The sequence below is a fragment of the Amphibalanus amphitrite genome, unplaced genomic scaffold, assembly GCF_019059575.1.
Source record: "Amphibalanus amphitrite isolate SeventyFive unplaced genomic scaffold, NRLGWU_Aamphi_draft 001627F_arrow, whole genome shotgun sequence".
Taxonomy (NCBI): domain Eukaryota; kingdom Metazoa; phylum Arthropoda; class Thecostraca; order Balanomorpha; family Balanidae; genus Amphibalanus; species Amphibalanus amphitrite.
This window is the reverse complement of record NW_024883120.1, coordinates 33,750-53,757: the sequence shown is the minus strand read 5'-3', so window position 1 is coordinate 53,757 and position 20,008 is coordinate 33,750. Positions and strand designations below refer to the sequence as shown.

The 20,008-nt window shown below is 47.7% G+C and overlaps 1 protein-coding gene across 1 annotated transcript in view; it reads left to right on the top strand.

The window, feature by feature from the left end:
• LOC122374256 overlaps positions 1–20,008 on the top strand; it is a 43,067-nt gene that overhangs the window by 4,624 nt on the left and 18,435 nt on the right. Inside the window, exon 2 of the mRNA XM_043352890.1 lies at positions 8,656–8,711. Coding sequence (XP_043208825.1) covers positions 8,673–8,711 — 39 coding nt within the window. The 5' untranslated portion in view covers positions 8,656–8,672. The remainder of the gene's footprint in view (positions 1–8,655; positions 8,712–20,008) is intronic.

The following is a 20,008-nucleotide window of genomic DNA, read 5'->3' as shown; positions in this document are numbered from 1 at the left end:
CAAGCTGGATTAGCGAGCTATGCATTGTCAGCTTGTAATTACATGCAGAAACCATTCGATCATTACTAAAAAGCAACCAATTAGAAAATGCCTGAGAGTGTCTGTAAAATTAAATGAGGAGAGGCGCGCAGTTCACTTTCAATCGAAATATTCTCGCTGTCGTCATAAGAAGTCCAGATTGTGTCTCAAGGAAACGACTTGAGAGAGCAGCTGCAGATCTAGTGTTCCTCCCAGGTCTGAATCTCCCTTCCCATGCCAATTACAATTTAGCTTTGCGTGTCACACGGCCCTGCAGACTCTAGCCCAACTCATTTGTGATTTACATCGACGTCAGAGGCTGATGCAGCTGACGGTCAGCAGCCACACGTGGTCCTTGGATGGCCATTGGCGATAGAGCGATCGGTAGATACAACGCGTCTTGTGGTTTCTATCACGGTGATGACGTGCCTATATCTGCCGGATGACATGATGTAATGACCTCAAATCAATCTAGCATGTGGTTTATGTGGCCTTCAGTGCCTACGTCACGCCGGAAAACAGCTTCGATGCCATTGAGGACTCATAATGTCACATGGCGGAGACCTTTAGCCCACCCTAACCACACGGGCGTCATAATATCGTATAACGTTTTTTTCGTGACGCTCGATATTGGGACGTTCCCTAACGTTCCGCTCGCCGACGTGACGTAGCTGATGTGACGTGACGAACGTCAGCGCGGTGTCGTTACGCGGAGGGCGGGCGTGACCTGTCGTGACGCGGCGGTGCGTCACTCGTGCGTATAGGTGGCCGCCCGGTTCTACGGGACATTATCCGGCGCGAACCGCAGTGGCCCGGCCAGGGGCGTTACACCGCTCTTCCACTCGACACCGACCGATGCTGGTCCCTCACATAGTCTTTTGTCGCTACGTCTCACGTTTTCATTTTTAACAAGATTTTTTTTTCAGCAGTGTTATGAAGGAACGTCCAAATGGCACACTAATAATGATGTCATAGCTCGATAGGAGATGAGATGCCCGATGCGGAGTGTTGTTCTTGGAAAACTGAGGTTCAAATGATGACAGCTGGTGTAATTCATGTGAAGTCGAATTTCGGTGACGAACCGAATTTCCTTTTTAGTCTTCAACTGCTGATATTACATTGAAATTGATCCACAGACTTCAAAGCTCGGTTACTTAAAGATGTAGACAGGAGTGCCTGTTTTAAATATTCAACACTACCTTATCCTGATGGACTGTGAAGTGCGTGCACGGATGACACGACACGCATATGATAATCACGTGACGTGCGCACTCTGCATAATCCCTACATGCGTGCGTCCTTGTCCGATCACGTGACTGCCTGTATGCTAAGGATGCAACGTCATCAGATCTAGGATATGAATAAAAGGTATATTTTATCAGCTGACCGCTGCACAAACCTGCCTAGTCACCAGAGCTGCCCGATCAATCGTGGACGATGGTCGATCTCCATGGCTCCGGGGCACTTAGATAGCCGATAGACTAACCGGTGACGGCTTCCGCACCCAGCGATCGGAGCGCCTCCTTTTGAGCCCGGTGACTGGACATAATGTGAGAATACAGCGGCGTGTGTGGGTCAATAGATTCAGCCCGGATGGGCGCGAAAATTGATCGGTTTCGAGGGCTCCGTGCGCATGGCAGGGGCGGGGTATCGGCGTAGCTATTTGCATGTTTATGGGCGTATCTTGTTTTGTTGTTGGGTCTTCAATCATGGCTAGGTACACCATTCAGCTGTTGAAAATCACTTCAGGCATGTCGGAAGCCTCTTAGCTAATTCATTGGGCACATGGATACATAGGCACCACATTCATTGTTAACGCTTTTAGGATACCACTTGCCTGATGAATGCATGAGAAGTTGACGGTACACCATCCAGCCGGGGACAACATTTTAAACATTACAGATATCTGCCGTAAAAATGACAAAATTCGTTCACTGCCTGTGGCTGGTTTTAACCAGCTTCCGGATTCTGCTTGGATACTTTATACGATTATACAGTCCCCAGCGCTCGCTAAGCTGGTAAATTTCCGCTGGTAAACTTCCATCTGTTGGAGACGAGATGTTCGGCCAGAAGCCGGAATTACGCTTCACTGCTTCTGAACAGACCGAGCGCAGCCTCTCTGTGAGAATCACGTTACTGAGATAACTGAAATTTTTCGTGTGGAGGGGACGTACAGTTTCCGATTTACCTACACGATTGTCTTCACGATTCAAGTATTGTGCAGGTCTTTTGTGAGCTGCTGTGTAAGTGAATAAAAACTCCAAGTAACTAAGCGTATTTTGTTGCTACCTCTCGACTGTATCTGCTTCGTTCTTTGATGGTATCGCATTAAATCGATGTTAAAAAAACTGAATCTGTTCTTGCCAGCCTTTGAATCGATGTTGATATCCTCAGTGGTCATTGTTTAGCCCCTTGATCCTTGCCAGAGTGATAAAATGCCTCAGTAAGAAGATTGATCTTTTATTTGCCCTCTACTCGAGAAATAATATATACTTCAGATATTTAATTGCACATGGTACCATGATATCATCAGTGGCTATTAATTTCAAACCTCATATTCCTCAGCTTCATGAGTAATTGGTCGTCCTAGTCGGAAATGATCTCCGCAATCAACGCAATGACTTGCTGAACGGCATTAATTTGTGAGCAATTTTGCGTGCTCTTACCACGCTGGTCTATGTATTTCGGTCATCTGCCTACTATCTGAGACTGGAACACGGGCAGAAGTAATTGGTGCTTAATTGATGATCGTTCAAATAACACGGTACAAGCCACTCGAAGTAGCCAGCACACTTGTTTGTGCTTGTCGCTGGAGGTCGTTCTTAGCCTCTCCAAGTCGTTGAACTGATCGGTTCTCAGGATATTAATGATGCAGGGTTTTTACACAGCTGGTCTACGTCGTTGTATGCCTGCTTCCTATGTATCGCCTGATCACTCAAGCTCACCGACAGAAGAGGCATGTTTGCGCTTCGCTTAGGCACGCCGGTCTGCCAGTGGGATATGTATTTACTTTTATCTGACATTGAAGTAGCTACAAGGCTCTTGTTTCGTCGTCAAATGTAGGATTTTTGCCATTAGCAAGTGATTTGACGATAGCAATTAGGATATTTTGTTATTTCCAATTACTATATCTCTTGCTAAGATGTTCTTAGAACATCGATAGCGACATAATTTAGGATCAGCTGTACAGTGAACAGGGGAATCAACTTGATTCAAATAATTCAAGAATCGGACGGGAGGCTGCTGGATCACAAGTAACTACCGCCAGCGACCGCATTCACTCACAGGTCACTAGCACCAGTGACTGCATCTACTCACACAACACTACAATTAGCGACTGCATCTACTCACAAGTCACTAACACCAGCGACTGCAGTCATTCGTCACTAGCACCAGTGAGTGTATGCTTTCACACACCGCTTGCGACTGCATCTCATCACACATCACTAACTAGCTCACACAGCCGGAGACTGCAGTGCCGCATAGGACACAACCACCAGACCGCGATCACTAGGATCTCAGTAATCAGTGACAGGGCGCTTCACGGCGGTGGCGGGGGCGTCACGCCCCCACGCTGGGCCAGGTGAACCGTGAGGTGTTGTTTTCACCAGTCCGTGACAAACTGCCGTGAAATGCTCAGGAGGTTGCGGAAGTCACGCTTTGATGTGATAAATCTCGCACCGCTTGACGCATATGAAGTGTGTGCTTCGCTCCAGTGCTGGTGTCAAACTTGCGTCATGCGTTTGCATTGTTTTCCAGTTCTCATGACCTGCTATCGTTGCTCGGGTGTGATGTATGTGACGGCTTTCGTCACGGTGACGGGCGAGGAACGTTTGTAGGTGCTGGGAATGGGTGCAGGTACTTTATCTGGTGTGCTCTGCTGAGCTGAGGAAATACTGCGATTGTCGGTGCGCCAGCTCATATTCTCCCATTCGGGCTACGCTCAGTAAAGGTCATAAAGAACGACACATGAAACAAAACAATGCCACCGCTGGCCCAGGAATGTAACAACGAAGTAGTTACATAACCATAGCCATGTGTTCGGTACCCAACCGCCTTTTTACCTTCAACGCTCGCCCCGGGCACTCATGACTATTGTTGCATCGGTATGTTTCACATGGCACTGCTGAAGGCGATATTTCTGATCCCTCGTAGTCGTGAAGTACCTTTTTACGGGATACACACTCACATCTTTCGAAATCACTAGCAGTGTGTCCTTTGTTGTGTAATGCCTGCATTTTGTTTTATTTCTGGATTGCCCATAATATTACAATGGTCCACTGCATGGCTTGCTACTTTTGTGTTTAATTAATTACCCGAAACGGCTGAAACCTCGTCATTCCTCACATTCGCGAGGCATGCAAGAAAAGAGCACAGCACAGTGCACAACTTGCGCTTTCATTACCGATCCTTACTTGCATTTTCTGCGCCCTCCATCAGCGTCGTATACCATCGTGCCATCGTCAGGTCACGTTTTGCGCCGAAAGTGTCACGCTGTGCGCCCTGAAGTGCACCCCGACGGTCCGCCGGCGCCAGGGTGGGCCACCAAATTACTGCGGTCTGCACTCACGCGTCCGATTCCGCGGGCGATGTCACACGCTCCGGGACCTTCTGCAACGGTGTGGTCTGTGGTAACTGCAAGGTCAGGGTTACACGCCGGCGAGTGCAGAAATTGCATACCAGCACGACCACACGAGGCGTAGGCTTACACTCGGCCAAACACCCACGAAGGACCACACACTCAAGCCTCCCCGGTCCCTCCCCCCCCCCACACACACAAACAGATTATCGCAGTACATATCCAAAGTCGGATGTATATTATCGTTTGAAATTAGGCATGATGACAAATACGGATGATATCATTCAGGTATCAGCTAATTTCGATTTTAAACGTGTTGGCAACATTTTCAAGATAGCAGTTTTGATTATTTGCAATTAGCTTGGCTGTATAGCGCCAACACTAGTCCGTCCGTCCTTCCGCCCACCCGTCCCTACGTCTCTACACTGCACCCGTCCAATTCCTTCAAGTCCGTCCAACAATAATTTGTTGGTTTTCTCTTTGAAACTATGCGAGTCAGTCGTACCTGCTGCTTCCCCTAACCACCAAACTGTGTCTGTCACTCATCGCGGCGTGAGGTCCCGGGAAGGGATGATGGCTTCTCATATTGGACTGCCAACCACATGGAGAGAAACAGCGATTCTGACATACAGACATAATACCAGGGTTATATGTACACGACAGGCTTGACTGGGCTGAAGGCGTGTCCGGTATTTGACTTACGCTGCTTTGCTGTATTTCCTCGTGCTTTGCTACTCTTGACTCAGTTTTGCAAAACTATTTTAGTTAGAGGAAATGAGTGTACCGTACTTTCCTATATTTGAAATACCGGATATTTCAGTTTGTTGAGAACGTGTTGCCGACTCATTTCTTGGGCGGGCGTGGGTATTTTGAAGGACATGTCAGCTTGCGTGCATTTTCTAAAACGCACAGCTGTGATAAGTTGGTAATGAGCAGTGGATGAACATTTTCACCAAGGCAGTGATTCTGTCATCTGGCTCATTGCTCATTACTTGGCTATCAGATGTTTTTGCTGAGTGATACATTCAGCTGTCACGTACAGCTCATGTGGTCGCCAGTGCGGTATTGCCTGGCCCGAAACAATGGACAATGGCCTGCCCAAGCACGCTGTCAGGCACTCCTTGTTTGGCATTCCTGTACAACTTCAAGCCTTTCAGTAGTGGGCAACAATTCACACTCGAAAAACACGGTCTAAACACGAATAATCGCCATTTTTACTGTGTATGGCCTTCAGAATCGGTAGCTATCCGGCACATTGTGATAAAACATTCACAAAAGCATTGTTTTGAAGAATGAATTGTGCCACGACACGCCGCTCACGCTCGTTATAAAAGCACGCTCCTCGCGGGGACCTTTCATTTTCGCAGCCGACAGCGATAATTCAAATATCGTGAATGCCGGCTGATTTGTTTGTCAAAGCCACATTCCTCACAAGGTGAAACCGAGCGAGTGTGTGGCCGAGGTCAACCAGCAAACGGTCCGTCTACAGGCATGAATAATGAATATGCTTATAGGGGCATTCCACGTCAAATCGAACAAAAATCGGCTGTTTTGCACCTTACCATCAGCGATTTCATTATAAATTTGTGAGCGAGTTCCTGTGTCGCCCCGAACATTACATTGATGTTTTTTGCACATTCTGACCACAGGTCTTCTAAATATAGGGCATCGAATTTTTACAAAATGTTGCATCTATATATTTTTGAACGACCATAACTTTGGTTGTACTTGTTTGATTTGAATGAAATAAACCTTACTGTTTAGGTAATTTCTTAAGCATTTGTTTAAAATTGCACCTACTTAAATATATGACCTTGAAATTTGCTTAACTCTGTTCTTAAGCACAAAAATTGAAATAGCAAAAAACACGTCACCTTCGATTTGGCTAATTTTCATATATTTTATTGCCTACCATACTCTTAACAACCTGTGAAAAAATTAGAGTGGGCCATTCATAAGTTTTGAAAAAAAATGGCACATATGCAAACGTATGTTAGCACGCGCAGTGGAGGGGGAAGAGTGAATTTCGCCCCACCCCTCCTGTTTTTCGCCAATATCTCATAGTATTAATGCGAAATTAATTATAGCTACCTGTCCAAAATTGAATCGCACATCTCATCGTGCAAGCAAGAAGAAAATCGGTTCACAACTGGTCTAGTAATAGCGGTGTAAAGTGAACATCCTGTCGCCGCGGCGACGCGGCGACTCGGCAGCCGGCGCCGACCGCTAGCCGCCGCCTGAATTGTAGACTGTGCCGGGACGGAACGGAACTGTTCCGTCTTTACATCGCGCTCCTTACCGCTGATTACGTTCGATTCGCGTCAAATTTTGTGAGAAGACTAAGAAATGTATAGACAATCTTATGGTGTAAGAATTTTGAAAATCGGTTGGTAAACAATTGAAATATGAACGTGTAAACACAAAATTGTGATTGCTGCGTTTCCCGCGTCGGCCGATCCCGCCTCAGCCGGCGACATGTTACTCTTAGCAGGCCTCTAACTGCCATATTTATTATTGGATTAACTAGAAATTCCCTATACATACTCAAAAATGTATATTCTTTCGTACAGTGAAGATAAAAAGACGTGAAGACATCGTTGCGTGATAATGTTTTCGTTGAATTTTTGGCTTCATGATGCATTTTCACACGGCTCAAAATTCACCGCAAAATACCGTTTGCCTGAGACACTTTTACTGTGGAACTTGAATGCTTGACTACGATGACTATGTATTTCCATTCTCGCAGAGTTTGGGATATCACTAATCAGCAATCATTCATTTCAGAAAGTGTACACCAGCAAGCATGTCTTGACTCTGTCTTTCAAGGTCACGCGCGGTTGCGTGATGTTGATGCATGAAAACGGCGTTTGCCGCGAGAGTTATGAATGGCCCACTCCAAATTTTTCACAGATGGTTAGGAACATTGTGACGGACATAATATGTAAAAATTACCCAAATCGAAGGTGACGTGTTTTTTGCTATTTAAATTTTTCTGTTTTAATTCAAGGTCAAATGCATTTCAAGGTCACTTCAATTTAATTTTATAATTAAAAATCAAAGCCTTATCAATTGCCTACAAGACCCTGTTAATATCATTTTGATACCAGAAAAGGAACCAGAGTTATAGACATTTAAAAAATTGGTGTGTGGCATTTTTGGCTATATTTGATGACCTATATCTCAGCGATACTTAAACAAATTTCGAAAATATTATACGTAACTCAGTTTTGAACCATGCCCAGTCTGCCTACAAATTTTCAGAAAAATCGAAGGGGATGACGGTTTTCGGTGTTTGATTTGACGTGGAATGCCCCATAAGATTAGCGGAGTCGTTCCCTCTTTCACACCGCATAGCCATACACAATGTTGGCAAGCCACGGATGTTGCACCATTGAAGTGAATCTTAGAAATACAAATGTTTGAGTGCAGGCCGCGGTTATTAAAGCCTATAACAACTAACAAGAATAAAGATGGCAACTTATAAGACGCTTCGATAAGTATGTTCATAGACCTCATAGACCTCTGTATCCAGAGATCTACGGTCTCTTATAACTGCTAACCTCCCATTGTGCTTCTTCACACCCCTAACGACTCTGCCACTATTCTACTGATGAGTCGTCAAAGTCACACAAAGAACACCTCTCCATCTTCCCTCGGAAGCCACCACCACACACCGTAGCGCCTTCACGGCTCCGAAAGGGGACCGCCCGCCGCTGGTAGCACGCCTCATCACCACGGGGGACGCCGCGCTGGGCACAAAAGACGCTCGTGATGTCGCCCCATTGTGGTGACGTAATCGAGGTCACGTGACCGAGTGGCGCGTGCGACACGCCGTTTAGGCCGGGCCGTCGTCTGACGGCCGGGCTTGCTGCAGCCTGGCGCCGCCGCGCTCTGGCGAGGGGCTTTGTTCACGATATAAGCCGGTCGTTGCCGTATGGAGACGTATCTGGTTAATCTATAGCGCTATATTTGGCGCGTGTTTGACCGGGGTTTTGTTCTAGCAGAGCAGAGTGTAATGTGGATTGTAATGTGGATCTGACTCAAGGCTGTCTTTTCAGGGGCTCGGCGCGTCAAGATGCAGACACAAGAGGAGGTGATTGGCCGGATTGCCGAGGTAGGTACTGAGACGTGGCGCTAACAACGCACATATTTTATCATTACAGAAATACAGACTAACACCAGAAAATATCATTACATAAAATATCATTACAGACATAACAGAAATACAAATACAAAGATTTAAAGTTTAGCGAAGGTAGAGCAAGTTTGGCGAAGGCAGAGCAAACTATGCTCAAAAGCTAATGTATTATTTATGTAAATTCATGAACTTATACACATGCATGCAGTGCAAGGCCGCCATTTAATATTTTGCATATGCGCATGGCAGTGCATCTCATTTCACGGTTGAGTAGACATTGCATTGGTCACATGATCGCCTCATGTATGAAGGTGCAGGCTTGAAGTGAACATGTTCTATCACGTAGTTAGTGGTCGATTGGTCATGAGTAACTGCACAGCTGGGTTGTTTGTGGCCCCGAGGTGTGGTCAATCCTCTTAGGTATAGTTACATAGTCACACTCACAGGTGTATTTCCCCTGGTCTGCATTTTGAGCCAAACAGATCCATCACATCATCCTCCAAACGTAATTAGTCCCAACACCCGCCATCCCCGCCGATTTTCCCTTTCGCTGCCCATGCCCCCGACCTTGCCGATGCCTCCGTGTTGGCTCATGACGCCAGGGTCGTCCCGGGCACGACAAGCACCTCGTGAGGGCGTGGTGGGCAGACAGGTCTGCCGTGCAGGGCTGCCGTCAGTTCCGGCACGAAGGAATGACAAGGTCAATCGGCAGGTGCCTGGCGGTGCCGCCCCCGCCCCCGCCCCCGCCATCGCCCGGGCCTGCTGCCTTTCGTGGACAGATTTGCGCCAGGCCTTGGTCTCAATGAGTAGTTAGCTTCGTGATGGGGGACGGAGGAAAGCAAGACGACCTTACTTTGAGGAGTGGCAACAGATTGTTGTGGTCTCAGCCAGGAAGGCTTGATGATTAGTTTCAGGAAAAACGATGTGAGATGTAAGAGGTCTCAGGGCTTGCAGCTGTCGCAAGCGCTTATATCCTATCGTATCTGGCATGTGATATTGATGTTTTCCTGGAGGCAGCAGGCAAGTGACAACACTTTCAGAGAAGTAATACACAAAGCCTTGCTTTCTGAGCTTACATCATTTACCCAATAACTGCAAGTCCCTGTGTCCTACTGTGTCTGCATCCTTTCCAACATGAGTTAGGGATAGATACTATTAATCACCCTCCGATGTGGAGTAATCCGTGACCACTGAACTCACGTCACCCGTGCCCTTGCCAAGGTGACCCTGTGCTCACGTTTGACCCCTGTCGGCGCGTGACTGGCGGGTAGCTCGTGCTGGCATCGGTGCTTGACACGGGCCGAAGGAGCCTGTTCATTTCCGTCGCTGACGCGTCTGTCACGCTCGGTTTGACCCCAGTGATGTCATCAGAGGTGCTGTGATGTCATCGGGGCTATCAACTGACCAATATGGCAGTGCGTGGGATGTTCAATGTGCAGTGCCATGGTCACACAAAGACTGGAGTTTGACGGTGGAGTGATTTGATGTGGAATGAGCAGGGGCCGGGAGGGGGGGGGGGCACGAGAAGTTTGACGCATGAGACGAGATGGTCACCATTATAATCGTTACGTTAGCTGATGAATTTGATGAATATGCTAATGTCTTATTCACGCCCATTGCCTTTGGACCTGTGTTCAGCCACCTGTTAATTCCGAGTTTATTCAAGATACCGTTTTAAAGCTGCCAGCGTTAACTCCAGCGACGGCGGTATAAGCGTGGCTTAGAACTGGTGATTGTGCACGTCCTCTCAGGTTCACGTATCTGCTCGACCTAAGCATATCCGGTTTGAAGATGACGCTATTTTAATCGTATCATGAATGGAATCTTCTACATACCTACATGTGTCCTTCAGCTATTTCCAAGAGACTGAGATGAGGTGAGCTCTAATACAATCGGCTTCCTGCGAGAGCGGCTGGTGTTTTAATGCTTCAGTTCATCTAATTCCACCTCAGGATGGATCTTAGGCTCACAGTGCCGCACCCGAGCAGAAGATACTTGTCGCATTACGCAGAGAAGGTTGAACATATGTGCATGTTTTACCGAATGTGCTCTTGGCCAGGGTCAAACAAACATATGCGTGCATAACATTCTAGCCAGCAATTGAAGATTGGGAAGTACCTACATTTTACATTCAGAAATAGGCATTTTTTAGTGCTTCCTTTATCCATGTAACACAAGGAATAGCGAATAAAGCTTTTTAAGGAATACACAGTACACACTTTTGGAAACGCCTTTTTCACTCTGTAAGAAAGTGTGTTCACTGGCAGCCTTTGCCCAAACATTGCCAACCAGTCAGTCCTCATTTGCTTTTTTTACCTGCATAGTAACGTGGCGTAGCACTTTCTAGTCTCATGCTGCGCAGCAGAAGTTAGCGAACAGTTAGCGAATGCGTAAACAAGCGAACTCTCAGTCGTGTTCAAATGAAGTCACACTCATTTTCATACACACCTCTCAAGGTCATTCCTAATGCGTGACCGAAAGTAAAAGCTACCTATACATGCATGGGCCTCCCTGCGGCGTCGGCGCGCTAAGCTGGCCGATAACTCAGACACACAAAGCGGAACAAGAGCACCTGCCGGGTCTCCATCGCGATAACTGGTCTCGCCAGCCGTTGTGTAATGTGCGTGCGCTCACTGGCCGGGCCAGAATCGAGTGACTGGACTCCTAATTGACTGCCCGGAGCGAGAGGAACGCAGCATGGCTACCCTGAGAGCTCCCGGGAACCGAGAAAGCTGAGCGAGTGGACAGGGGTGGCACTGAAGGCCGGAGGTGACGGTCGGAAGGAACTGCCGAGACGCGAGATACGCGACGGAGGACAACGTAGATAAAGGCCAGGTACGACTGTACGCGGCTTGGAAAGTGAAAGGACGGTGTGGTTTCAAAATTCCAGATTATGCCCTGTTTACGAGCTGAGGCCTGTTTCACTAACAAATAAAAAGCTTGAGTTTTTCTTTGTAAAGCTTGAGCTTTACAAAGAAAAAGCTTGAGTTTACAAGAAATAATTACCAACATTTGAGATTTGGATTTCACGAAACCTTTGAATATGAATTTTGAGTTTAAAATTTGCAAACTTTTTTACAAGAAAAGGTTTGCACGAAAACATGGGAATCGCAAACTTTCTGTTTCACGAAGACCAGAAACTTGAAAGAGAACATCGTAATTACAAACCTGAAATTCCAGTGGTCCTGACGTTCGGAATTTTGATACTTTTTGTGCAATAATGCAAAACAGTCATATATTTAGAACAACTATGCTTTGTTGAGTCGTTTCATGCTCAATTTTTACTTAGCACGCACCCTAAGATGCAAAATAATCGGCACGGTGACTATAAATAATCGGTATTAAAATATCGTCAAGTTTTGTCATTCGCGCACCATAATTGCATTCAACAGTCTTCTGCTGTCAAATGTTTTGCGTGTTATTTTCTTACAATAATAGGACAATGTGAATTATCATTTATATCTTTTTTCCAACAGCATCATTAAATATAATCCATAGATAACATGAACTACCTGGATTGGACACTCGTTTTTGGCGCGAAAAATAAGAGGCCACTTTGGCCTCTTATTTTTAATGACGGATTTTTAATCAGTCTTTTGAGAGGCTAATATCTCAGCAATCGCTGGGCCGATTCGCCTGCGGTCTTTTTTGTTGGGTAGCTCCATCCTTTCTGCCCCGCAGTTCGCTTATCGTGATGCATTCAGGTGACCGTCGTGGCACGTGGCACGTGAAAAGTCGGGGTGTTCAAGTCGTTCTGCTGGAGTAACAATTTTGAGAGGCCTATATCTCAGTAACCACTGGGGCGATTGACTTGCGGTAACTTTTGTAGAGTAGCTGTATCCCTTCTAACAAACATTGGATACTCTAAGTGCACGTGAGTGGCCCCTGCTGCACGTGCAAAGTGCAAAAAACAGAAGAGGTGTTAAATATGTTCCCACTACAGTAACTCAGCAACTACTGGGGCGATTTCGCTGAGACTTGGCATTCATGTAGGCAGTAGGCACCCACCGGACAATGCATATCCGTATGTCATGGTTGGGGTGCTATTGCACGTGCGCACGTGCAGGGGTCGCCTCCAGATCTCGAGAACGGCTGGACCGATTGCGCTCAAATTTGTCACACGACTAGAGGCCGGCGAGAAGGTTGCCTTACCAAAGTCAGTTCGGACCCATATTGCACGTGCGCACGTGCAAGGTGCCACTCCCACATCTGAAGAACGACTGTATCGATTGCAATCATATTTGGTACATTTCAAGAGACCAGTTGGTAGGGTGCTTTGCACCGAGGAGCCTGTAGCTCTGCGCGTGCTCACGTGCGCACGTGCGCACCCATCTGTCATATCTCAGGAGCGGACGGACCGATTACAATGAAATCTGGTGTGTGCACGGCACTCTACTTACTGGTCTCTTGCGAGGTGCAAAATTTGAGCGCAGTCGGCCCAGCCGTTCTCGAGATCTAGAAGCGGCACCCTGCACGTGCGCACGTGCAATATGGGTCCCAACTGACTTTTGCACGGCACCCTTCTCACCGGTTTCTAATCGCGTACCAAATTTGAGCGCAATCGGTCCAGCCGTTCTCGAGATCTGGAAGCGACCCCTGCACGTGCGCACGTGCAATAGCACCCCAACCATGACATACGGATATGCATTGCCCGGTGGGTGCCTACTGCCTACATGAATGCCAAGTCTCAGCGAAATCGCCCCAGTAGTTGCTGAATTACTGTAATGGGAACAAATTTAACACCTCTTCTGTTTTTTTGCACTTTGCACGTGCAGCGGGGGTCACTCACGTGCACCAAGAGTATCCAATGTTTGTTTAGAAGGGATACAGCTACTCTACAAAAGTTTCCGCAAGTCAATCACCCCAGTGGTTACTGAGATATAGGCCTCTCAAAATTGTTACTCCAGCAGAACGACTTGAACACCCCGACTTTTCACGTGCCACGTGCCACGACGGTCACCTGAATGCATCACGATAAGTGAATTGCGGGACAGAAAGGATGGAGCTACCCAACAAAAAAGACCGCAGGCGAATCGGCCCAGCGGTTGCTGAGATATCAGTCTCTCAAAATACTGATTAAAATCCGTCATTAAAAATAAGAGGCCAAAGTGGCCTCTTATTTTTCGCGCCAAAAACGAGTGTCCAATCCAGGTAGTTCATGTTATCTATGTATAATCTAATTAGGCAGCTTTTGACATGAATACTAGACAATATTTGATACAAAGAAGCAATATCTTTAACATGCTATAGTTCTTGATTAAAAACATTTTTACTGATTTTTACTGTTTACAAGTTTATTTGCAAACATTTTCTTATCGGAGGTGCCACTGGCGATGAAGCTTAGTGAAATCGGTTTTTACGTAGTTGGTAAAAATACTTATGAATTGTAAACTACAAACACTTGTAAATACAAGTTTTTAGTGAAACAGGCCTCAGAAAATAAATTTATCGTAGGCATACAGTAAAATACATACCAAACTCGGCCGGTGATAAATTTTCAAGACCTCAGTCCTTACTGATTTTTGAACTCGGCCTTCGGCCTCGTTCAAAAATCCAGTAAGGACCTCGGTCTTGAAACTTTATTTACACCGGCCTCGTTCAGTATTATATATACCCGTTTCAATAAAGGCCGCCGTCCACTGCGACGGAATTCCGTCCGGAGTCCGTCCGGAATGTCGCCGCATCCGGTCCGGATGCGGTCCGGATGCGGTCCGGATGCGGAGAGCTAATAAATGTTTCCTATCACTTATTTCCAAATAAAATATTGCAAGTAACCAGCAGCGAATACTCTTGCCATTCTAAGGAAATAATTTGTACTTACTTCATGATGATCGAGTTTCAATTCTTCATACAATTCACAATGTTTGCCTCCGATACGGCCCCAAACCACGTCTGTTCCGGACGTTCCGGATGCGTTTTCCGCAGGAAAGTTCAACGCGTCGGACATCACTCTTCCGTCTCCGTATCAACCGCATCCGAAACGCATGCGGAGAGCTGACGGAAAATCAACAGCTGATTGCCGTTCGGATGCGGTCCGGACGGAGCGCACACGATTTCCGTACGGACCGGATGCGCCCATAGGGTTCTGTGTTAAATTCCGTACGGAACGCACGCGTTCCGCACAGTGGACGGCGGCTAAGAACTGTCCACAAACTATGCCGTAACATTTAGAACCATCGAGAGTCTTTCCTTCAAGTCCGCGACCATGCAGCTCTGTTGCCATGGACACCTTTTTCCCGTATGCATGCGTCCCTGGAACACCGCCAAGCTGATCGTATTCGACCTTGCAAATCACCTAGCACAGGACGCGAGTTACAATTTGCATCGACTGCTTTGCATTGCAATGAACGCCGGTTCCGCTGCTCCAGAGCGCGACGCGGACCAATCCTGTCTCCGGGGTAACCAAATTCTGCTCTCAGCTGACAGCTCGCGGCCTCGATATGCACTGATACCGGGACTGTCAGAGCACCTTCCCTCCCAGTCTCAATTCAGTGGCTGTTCTGTGCGGTCGCCTGTCCAGGCTGATCTTCGGGTCGACTAGCGACAACGGTCCGAGGTGATTGGTTGAAGAAATAGTCTGAACCGACGCAGAGATAGTATTGCAACTCGAGAGAGTTCGTTCAGAGCAAGCGTGAACGTCCTAGGCGCGTCGTGAAGTTCTAAGTGTGTGAAGTCCCATGCGTGAAGTCCTAATCGTGAATCCATACGAGACATTTCTCGCGCCGAGGACGGGAGCGTTCTCACGTGCTGATTGGTCGTGGCGTCCATGCGGTGTGGTGACCCCGTGACCTGTGAACTCTCGCTGGCCGCCGGCAGTGAGGCGTGGTGTGTTCTGTGCGCTGTCGGGCCCTCGGGCGAAATGGCTCACGGTGGAGGTCGGGCAATCATCTGTGATTTGCTGTCTGTCGGAGAATTGATCTGAAGAAATGCGAGTACCGCCGGCGGAGCGCTGAGTACCTAAGTCAGATAGTAATATAGCATGCCCTATCCTTATCTGACTCCTTGAAATGCAATTTTGATTATTCAACCTATCCAGCTTACAGCTAACAGTTAAAACTAACTTATTTTTCACAACTTTCAAAACCTTTATTTACCTTTGTTGTATTTTTTGACCGAAATACATGACGTGGATGATCATTCATGTGGTGACAATTCAAGTTTCAAGTATCCTCACACCCAGGATAATCTATTCTATTGAACAGGGCACCATATCTGAGGCTCTAACTCCGTTTCAGTTTTTCTTGTCTGGCAATGCACTGCCATTTGACCGGAAAGCAGTCAGCCGCGCGTTTATCCTGTACCAACTGGACGGACTGTTAAACCGCGACCACACCCACTGAATGAGACCTATCCAGCGCGGAGTGTCCCAAGCGGTCCCCGCTGCCGTCCCGACCCGTCCGGACGAGAGGCAGGGCAGCGCACTCAGTCTGGCCCCCGGGTGGGAAAGTGAGCCGCCCTTTTCGTCCGCTCTGTGACATAATGTGTGCGCCACGGTAATCGTACGTCGTCGTCAAGACAGATAGGAAGGTTAGGCATGAGTGGGAGAGAGAGAGAGAGAGAGAGAGAGAGAGAGAGAGAGAGAGAGAGAGAGAGGGGGGGAGATGGAGAAAGAGAGAGGGGAGGGAGGACCCTAATAGGCCTAATCTGTGCTCGGTACTGTTGGCAGCATTTACTCACGGTTTGGCCCGTATACCGACCGAGGTGTTTCGTGTGAGATTCCATCACTAGCGTCCACACGATTACAAGCGCTATCGATGTTTTCTGCCACTAGACTGCCTCTAAAGGTGTGATCATTCGATAGTAGTTTCCTGTCGCCTTCTTTGTCGTCATAATACTCTGAACAATGTCTGCTATCGCGCTGTTAAAATGCTCATCGGCTAATTTTTCCCGCGCTCCCCAGCTGAAGCCACACAGATGGTTATCTTTACCTGGTCGGGGCGAGTCAAGTTCCAGATTGGACGCTGACAGAACTATGTACTTTCGTTGGCACACCGATACCCCAATTTGGTGACCGATTCCCGTTTTTGTTATGGTTGCACCACCCCCGGAAGCGCCCGCAGCTGGTGGACCCGGTGCGGAAACCCGAACTTGTCGAGATGGACGCGTCTCACATTGTCCTTACGTTTCCCCTCGTTTGTGATGATGTAATGCTCCATTAGTGTGCTCTCGAGATAACGCAATAGTGCTATGAATTGTGGGCTGAGGGCGGTTGGAATGGAGAAAACGTAATGATCTTCTAAATACATACATTGGTAATGTTTAATGCATTTGGAAGCTAGTTTAAAAAAGCTTGTGTAGACCGCTGTACAATCATTGCTTGTTTATGTGATATTTTTACGGCATCGGAGCTCAAATCACTTGCTGTCGACCATTATTCACGTTGTTCTTCTTCCCTCGCCTTGTGACACAAGCGCTATATGGGCTTGAGTCCCAGTTTGGTATATTTTTTAAGTGCTTTTGCAGATTTGCATTACTAACTGATTTACACATGACTTATTCATTTGCTTTATCTTTAAGCAATTATCGTAATAGCTGACAGAAGCGATGCAGCTATTTACACTTGGCCAATCACATTTGCCAAATGGGGAATATAAAACGGTACAAGTCAACCATTTTACTTGAGAACCACACTACACATATAGTCCACCCCTATGTTGCACCGAAATCGCACTTATCATTTTAGCTCAGAGCTAGCCTACTCTCAGAAGCTCCGATCGGCGGCTGCCGTCCACCACGCGTTTCTGTTCCTTCCGGCGCAGCAATCCGTCTGTCACAGTTGTCTCATCAGTGAGTGATGCTCCGTCTAATGTGAGTGATACCACAGCTCCCGCTCCAGTTTCCCGTCGCCCGCCCTCCGTCTGCCGACGATGGCTGCTCAGTTCCCCACCGATCCGCCCAGTTTCCTCGCTCAGTCCTGCCCTCCGACCCCGCCCCAGGGTTGAGTCCCACTCGGAGGTGGCAGAGAGAAAGCCGCGTCTGCCCCCGGGCGGTGTGTCATTCGGTAGCGTGCCTTCCGGCCGGCCGGCCATCCGCCGGAGGCGCCAAACCGATCACACTCAAATGGCCATCCCAGTTGAATGTGGAGCGTGGTGAATTATGTGCCAGATTTGAACGCAGAGAATGGCAAGGTGTGCGGCGCCCGTTATGCGAGCGATAGACGCACAACGCGTGTGGCTGGTTGTAGTGGTTATCAGATCTGCATGTTCGTGTGAACTGATTCACCACGTCGTGGAATCTTCCCCGACATTGTGCGCGTCATTTTTACACCAAGGACACTCAGTCCGTGAGAAATATGCGATGAACCGGTAACAACCAACGGATCACTGCGCATTTATGTCGTCCCTGAATCCTGCGAATCAGTTGTCGCATACTTGAGTCCTTTGAGGCTACATAGTGAGTAGTATAGGAAAAGTAAATATCTGATTTATATGCTACTGGCAGTGGCATATTTGAAACAGGGAGTGGTCATTCGTTAATCGCCACATAAGTTTCAACACGAGCTCTTAATCCACCCACCATTCTAGCCACGCCAAATCTGAGGCGCCAGGTCCCGATCCCCAACAGTACCTAAACATGACAGGCTCTGACTTTTTGTGGCTGTGACCCCACCCATGACGCAAGGAGGCCTGTCGCTACGCCCTCAGGTCCGCACTTAACACTGATGGGCCCTGATTGCCCCGGTGATAGGTCTCCTTGGCAACCAGTCGTCCATCGAGCCGTTCTTCACCGTCTGGGACGTCCGTCCCAAGCTCGTCCCGCCAGCCACTCATCCCAGAGACTAAGGATCTGGCATCACATTTATACCCATCTACTATCACTCACGCTCGGCACCTGCACTCTACGAGTAACCATTTACAATTCGCACTCCTACTCCCCACTTACGCTACTCCCACTCTTACTCCCCATTCGCTCAACATGCAGACTCTGCTTCTCATAGCTCTATTACTCACTATCACACGTTTACACTCTCACTCACAAACTCACACCTACTCATGCACCACTCAGCACCCAACCCTCAATCCGACCACTCATCCTGTCTGTAATCTTCATTCACGCTCACTTTCTACGGGCTATGAAGTGCGTGACCCGCAGTCGACTCGCCAACTACCCCGCCCACAACCCTCCCCTCCCTTTCCCTCTTCCTTTCCTCCCCCTCTCTCCATCTCTGGCTCTCTCTTTTCCAGGCGTCTCAACGTGCGCAGAAGTGCGGTGGAGTAAATATTCGGCCTCTGAAGTTCCTACCTTAGCGTGCTGTGAACTTCTTTGTTTCCCGACAATGAAACCTGGAATGACACCTGGGTTGAGTTTTTATTGCTGTAGGTCGGGCTTTTGATGGTATGGGCGGGACAGGTCACTGGAATGGGGTCAAGTTCATTGAGGTTCTACCACAAATAGTGGTGACCCATGTAAGAAGATTTCTCTCTAAATGGAGATATTCTCACATTTATCGATCTCACTAGGTGATGGTATGCGTTTCAATGACCTTACAGCGATATTGTTAACGATTACCCTCATTCCGGCATCATAGACTGTTACACAGACCGTCTATGACAGTCTGTGACATCACAGTGACATACGTTAGACTGCTGTTATCGCTGGGCATGGGCTGTCTCTATTTTAAGACATAATTATTTGTCGATTGCGTTACATTGTGTTGCATTCTATAGAAAGCTTTGTCCTGTCTTATTATTTTTTGGAGGGCACAACGAATTTGCGGAAGTTATTATTGCATGCCAAGAACATGCTAATTGACTAAGCTGCCCGTTTCCATGTCAGTAAGCACTAAGCAGTAACATTACACCTTTCCGACCATTCTCCGGAGCCATTTCACGCCCCTGTTGTCCCATAACACGCCTCCCCGTCCTGCCTACACCGTAGTACTACACACCGCGAGTTTTCTCTCGTCACCATCAACCGCCAGCGTTAACGACTCGGCGACCAATCATCGCTCATCATAGCACATTAGCACAGCCGTATCGTAACCCGGGGTCGAGGGTCGACCGAAAGCGAGTGCGACCTTTTGCGTCCTTCCCCGGCACCGGAGCTAGAAAACTCCCCTGACTCAGTGGAGAGTTTAGCGCTGCTGTGATGGCCTGAGATGTGTTTGGCGACCGGTCACAGGTCAACAAACGGTGGGGCTAATGAGGTGATTAGTGAGACTTTGGTGAGCGATTAAAAAGAAACCAGAGAGCGTCAAAAGATGTGAACGGTACCGAACAGGCTAATGTGTCCTGGGATAGCACTGGTTATGCACTGATGGTTACTGAGTGTTT